This window comes from Gallus gallus, chromosome 1 (genome assembly GCF_016699485.2).
Source record: "Gallus gallus isolate bGalGal1 chromosome 1, bGalGal1.mat.broiler.GRCg7b, whole genome shotgun sequence".
NCBI classification, from domain to species: domain Eukaryota; kingdom Metazoa; phylum Chordata; class Aves; order Galliformes; family Phasianidae; genus Gallus; species Gallus gallus.
In genome coordinates this window covers 62539437-62545436 of record NC_052532.1, presented here as the reverse complement: position 1 = coordinate 62545436, position 6000 = coordinate 62539437, and the positions used below count along the sequence as shown (strand labels likewise).

General features: G+C 49.2%; 1 protein-coding gene across 1 annotated transcript; it reads left to right on the top strand.

Annotated features, from left to right (window-relative positions):
- Positions 1-253: 253 nt before the first annotated feature.
- LOC121108240 lies at positions 254-3610 on the top strand. The gene is made up of 2 exons (XM_040655621.2): positions 254-725; positions 1537-3610. Exons 1-2 carry the CDS (start codon positions 701-703, stop codon positions 2799-2801), a joined length of 1290 nt encoding a protein of 429 aa, XP_040511555.1. The 5' UTR covers positions 254-700; the 3' UTR covers positions 2802-3610.
- The last annotated feature ends 2390 nt before the right edge of the window (positions 3611-6000 follow it).

Here is a 6000-nt window from a genome sequence, read left to right as displayed (position 1 = left end):
CGCTGCGCTCCTTGCCCCCCACATCGCTCAGGCACACATGTTGGCCTCGCAATCAGGAGGAATTACCGCCTAACACCCAGCAGCAGAGGCACAGTTCCATTGGTGAAGACAAAACAGCAGCAGATGGGTGCTAACAGAACGTTTTTAATACTGGCATCCCAACCTGCCTTCAGCCCGCACCCGGGGGGCACTGCTGAGGTGAGCTGTGCTGGTCAAAGCCTGTGAGACAGGCTGAGGGGGAAGGAGGAGTCCTGGATTCAGCTGAAGAGGGGCAAACAAACCACAGCTGGGTAGGGTGGAGCCGTTGCTGTGAAGGGCGGCAGTGGAGAGCAAGGCTGGGACTGGGGCTGGCCAGGACACCGCCGCCATTGGGCTGGGGGCGTTCAGTACCCTGTGATGTCACGTGATGCAATAATGCCGAGCGCAGTGGGCAGTTGGTTAGCAGTTGGACCTGCTGGCCTGCAGTTGGACCTGCTGGCCCGCGGTTGGACCTGCTGGTCTGCGGTTGGATCTGCTGGTCTGCGGTTGGATCTGCTGGATATCAGCCGGATCTGCTGGATAGCAGTTGGAGCTGCTGGATAGCAGTTGGATCTGCTGGATAGCAGCTGGATCTGCTGGATAGCAGCCGGAGCTGCTGGTTTGCAGTTAGCGCTGCTGGTTTGGTCCTTTTCCTTTTTCTGGGCCTTGATCAGCAGTATTCATGGCTCTACCTTGGTTAGTGACTGGTGAGTAGTTGTGTTTTTGCCACCATTTTCCTCTTCCTTTATGGTAAATAGTTCATATCTCAGCCCATGGGCTCTACTTCTTCTCCTGTTCTCTCCCTCATCACACCTGAGGAGCGAGAGCAAAGGGCGCTGCGCTGCTGAGCCGCATTGAGCCACTGGGGCCCAGCCTCTGTCCCTCTGAGTGTCCTTGTATGTAGGAAGGTGATGGCAGTGCATAACAAGGTTCTTCTCAGGCCCGGTCGTCAGAGGCTGAGGTGGTACGCATCCTTGTAACGTCAGGTCGTTTCTTAAAATAGAAAATAACCCTTCCAGTAAAACCTTAAATTGGAAGGCACCACTGTGTACTGCACAAGTGTAGGGCACGGCCGAAGAGCTAGTACAAAACTTACCATCATCCCTTGTGTGGGATGACGGTTTTGAAGGAAGTCCCAAAAATTCGTCCCCAGTTTTGTTCAATTTTAAGTCCAAGGGAACTCAAAGTCCCTTTCTTTCCCCTTTATGTCGGGGTACCCGGTGCCTCTCCCCCCAGCTCCCTCCCCTATATGACCTGTATCAGAGTATCATTTTCACCTGTGGATAAGTAATAGATACAGCACGTGGGCCTAAGAAGGACCTTCATGGCCTTTGCTTCTCGCTTTATTTCTGTGTGGTTTTGGAAACAAGCACTAGAAAGAGGCATCCATGTGGTTTGGTTCTCTGATGGGTGGCTGCCCTGAGCACTGCTCTATTACAGTACTACTGCCCGTTATGTGAATATAGAGACACAGCGGTGACATGGTAGATGCTCAAGTAACGCTTGCTATTGTGACAGGGCTGCTGCCTGCCGCCTGGCTCTTCTGGCAGTCTACTGCGCTGCCTGCCTCTTCCTGGCATCTGCTACACTGCCTGCCTCTTCTCGCAATCTACTACATTGCCTGCCTCTTCTTGTACTCTTGTACACCGCCTGGCTTTTCCTGGAAACTACTACGCTACCTGGCTCTTGGCATCTGCTACACTGCTCACCTCTATTTTGGAATCTACTGCGCTGTCTGCCTCTCTTTTGGAATCTACTATGCTGCCTGCCTCTTTCTGGGAATAATCTATGCTGCCTGTCTCGTTTTTGGAATCTACTATGCTGCCTACCTCTTCTTGGAATCTACTATATCACCTGCCTCTGCTTGGAAACTACTACGCTGCCTGCAGCTTCTTTGGAACATACCATGCTGCCTGCAGCTTCTTTGGAATGTACTATGCTGCCTGCAGCTTCTTGGGAATAAACTACACCACCTGAAGGCTCTCTGGAACATACTATGCCACCTGCATCTTCTTTGGATTACGCTGTGCCGCCTGCCTTGTATTTGGAATATACTATACCGCCTGTATCTTCTTTGGAATGTATTACGGCACATGCCTCTTTTTGGAATATACTACACCACCCGTACCTTCTTGGAATACATGATGCCATCTGCCTCTTTTTGGACTATACTGCGCCGCCTGCCTCTTCTTGGATTATACAGCGCTGCCTTCCTCGTCTTGAAATATACTGTGCCGCCTGCCTCCTTCTGGAATATACTATGCGACCTGCCTCTGTTATGGAACATACTATTCCACCTGCCCCTTCTATGGAATATACTACGCTGCTTGCCTCTGCTGTGGAATAGACTACGCTACCTGGCTCTGCTATGGAATAGGCTACGCCACCTGCCTCTCCTATGGAATAGGCTATGCCGCCTGCTTCGCTCATGGAACATACAGCACCACCTGCCTTGTTCATGGGAAATACCACGGCGCTTGCCTCCTTTTGGAATACACCACACCGCCTGGCTCTTTTTGGAATATATCACGCCACCTGGCTCTCTTTGCAACATACCGTGCAGGCTGGCTCTCTTTGCAACATACCATGCAGCGTGGCTCTCTTTGGAATACACCACACAGGCTGGCTCTCCTTGGAGTATACCACGCAGGCTGGCTCTCCTTGGACTATACTATGCCGCTTGGCTCTGTTTGGAGTACACCAGACCGACTGGCTCTCTTTGGAATACACCACACTGCCTGGTCCTCTTGGGAATAGAGTACGCCACCTGGCTCTCCTTGTAATAAGTACACCACCTGGCTCTTTCCATTAAATTTGCAATGGCTTCTTCTTTATAGAACTGTACTGCATTTTCCTTCTTTTATCATAGCGTGGCTTGGTTTGGAAGGGACCTCAAGGATCATCAAGTTCCAACTCCCCTGCCACAGGCTAGCCTAGGTCAGCTACTACTTGTGCTGCTTATTGGACAACTGCATCTCCAGCTACCAGAGGGTTCCAAATAGCTACTAGAGTGCCATACTGATGAGAGGGGGCTTGCTGCAGGGTAAGATCTCTCATCTGACGTCTAAATTTAACTAGGTCGGGGCTTCCTTATAAAGTCTTCCTCATAAATTGCCTCTTTCATTCCCAATTCCCTTACGTACGTTTATAAATCTGCCATGGTATCCCAACTTCCACTAGGAGTGAGCACATCACTTCCATCTGGCCACGTGTTTCAGGGTACGTTTGGATCCTAGAGACAGGTTGTCTCAGGAGCAGAGGCAAGCAAACTACGCATTTAGAGCAGCACAGAGGGTTTTGAGTTTTATTCAATATACACACGCTCAAACACAGGCATCCATTTTAAATAATCCCAGTGAGCAGCAAGCAGGAACTCCTTAGGCTAATGCACTATTATTTACCAACCCCTGAGAGATGGCAAAACAACAAAAAGGAGAGGGAGAAGGGAGACGCCAGCATTGGATTTGATAGGTAGTGCCAGCAGGCCGTCCCTGCTTCAAAGTGCAGATCTTCCTCTTTTTCTTTCTGGAAAAACTCTGCAGTAGTAAGTACTACACGTGAAAAGTTATCAGAGGAAAATAATGTTATGCCCATATTTAATTTTTAATCTGAGATCTTGGATATTATTAACTTTCCTGGCAGTATTCGGAGGAGTAATTCCATAATGCAGTACTGAAAAGAACTGCAAAGGAGCCACACGTAAATAGAACTGAATTATCTTTTGCAAAGATCTGCAAAAGAATTGAGGACATGCAGGCTGCATGGGAAAGCCTACAGAAAATCAAATATATTTAACGTGTGGCAGACCTCCTTGCCTTCAGTTGTGCCTCCTGAGTTCCTGTACTCTGGGGACCAAATCTACCTCTGTGCCAGCAGCCCTGGGACAAGATTGAGCTACAGTCTCAGAGGTGTTTTTGGTTTGTTTCACATTGCTTGCCCTACTGGGAAAGGTTTGGGAATCAATGGTTGCAAGGAAAGAAAGTTGTGAAAACTGAAACCAAACGAGGCCTATGGCAACAGTTCTGGCCTCCATCTGCAGGGATGTGACAAGAGACAGGAGTGCAGCAGACTAGGTCGGTAGACCTGTAAGAAAGCAGAAATTTAAGATTACGCGTGTAGCAGTGCACTGAAAGCAAACAAGTATCTTCTCAGGCAACTGTATGGATCCTCTCAGTCATATCTACGCATTCATATTCAAAAGTAACTGTGCCAGCTTGAGCTGACGAGTCTGACAATCTGCTGATGCTTCAGAGTGCAAAGATCTGAATCGCTGCTATGCAAGCATATTTCCTCCCACACAGCAGCTTCCCAAAACTCTTCCATGACCAGGCACTGCCATTCCCTTTTTATGGCTTAGCTCTGGCAGAGTTGTCAAGGCGCTTCCCTGGACCTAATATGCTCTCTCAGCTTTTTTTTCCAAAGCGAACATCTATGGAATAGCCCCAAATTTTACAAAGGATGACGTGCCCTAACAGTAAGGAAATGATAATAGCAAACCAACTGCACAATTGCTGAACTGAAGAAAGCCTTCCTAGAATTTAACGCAAGGCTCCTCTTTTCCATGGTTAAAGTACACACTTATGGAGAAACGTGACGTATTCTTTGGATTCATTGGAGCTCTGGTCATTTATGTCTAAAGAATGTCTAACCCTGGTCTTCAGGGTTTGGTGAAAAATTCCATGTTGGTGTTGGTAAGACTGGTGGTCTTACAGGTACACCAAAGGCAGCTTCTTTAAGTAGAAGATGATGTTAAGCACAGAAAAATCCATGGCATACTGCTAAATTTGTGTTTTGTCCACCTTCCTCAAGAAGGCAAAAACTAGTCAAAACTTTTTTAGATACCCAACTTTCATCACTGCTGACAAGCCGCTTCATGCTGACACAGCTACATCAATAAGGCCAAGTGCAGGGTGCTGCACTTGGGTCAGGGCAATCCCAGGTATTTATACAAGCTAGGGGAAGATTTCCTTGAGAGCAGCCCTGCAGAAAAGGACCTGGGGGTCCTGGTGGACAAGAAGCTGGACACGAGCCAGTAGTGCGCGCTTGCAGCCCGGAAGGCCAACTGTGTTCTGGGCTGCATTAAAGAAGGAGTGGCCAACAGGGAGAGGGAGGTGATTGTCCCCCTCTACCTGGCTCTTGTGAGGCCCCACCTGAACTACTGTGTCCACTACTACTAGCAAAACTGCCATCTTGAACTTCAAGAGGGCGGACTTCGACCTGTTTAGGACGCTTGTAGCACGGGTCCCCTGGGAGTCGCTCCTTAAGGGTAAAGGGGTCCAGGAAGCCTGGATGCTCCTCAAGATGGAAATCTTAAAGGCACAAGAACAGGCTGTCTGAATGCTGTACGGTGAGCCGTAGAGGAAGAAGACCGGTGTGGATGAACCGTGAACTACTGTTGAGACTCCAGAAGAAAAAGCGAGTGCATGTCCTCTGGAAGAAGGGACAGGCGACTTGGGGAGACTACATGGAAGTTGCAGAGGTATGCAGGGAGGAAGTTAGGAAGGCAAAAGCCCGACTTGAACTCAGATTGGCCACTGCAGTAAAAGAGAAGAAGAAATCCTTTTACAAATACACCAGTGGTAAGAGAAGATCCAAGGAGAATCTCCATCCTGTACTTGATGCAGCGGGGAATGTGACCACTGAGGATAGGGAGAAGGCTGAGGTCCTCACAGCTTTCTTTACATCTGCCTTTAATAGTCAGATCAGTTATCCTCAGGGTACTTTATGCCCTGATCTGGAAGTGTGGGATGCTACGCAGAATACACGCCCAGTGATTCAGCTGGAGACAGTTAGAGAGCTTCTCCTCCCTCTGGACTGTCACAAGTCCATGGGACCGGATGGGTTCCACCCAGGGGTGCTGAAGGAGCTGGCGGGGGTGATTGCCGGGCCGCTCTCTGCCATCTATCAGCACTCCTGGTTATCTGGAGAGGTCCCAGAGGACTGGAGCCTTGCTGATGTGACTCCCATCTACAAGAAGGGCCG

Coding starts and splice junctions, on each gene's coding strand:
- LOC121108240 (XM_040655621.2), top strand. CDS start 701: ATGGCTCTACCTTGGTTAGTGACTG. Junction 726..1,536: donor TCTACCTTGGTTAGTGACTG/GTGAGTAGTTGT, acceptor CTATTGTGACAG/GGCTGCTGCCTGCCGCCTGG.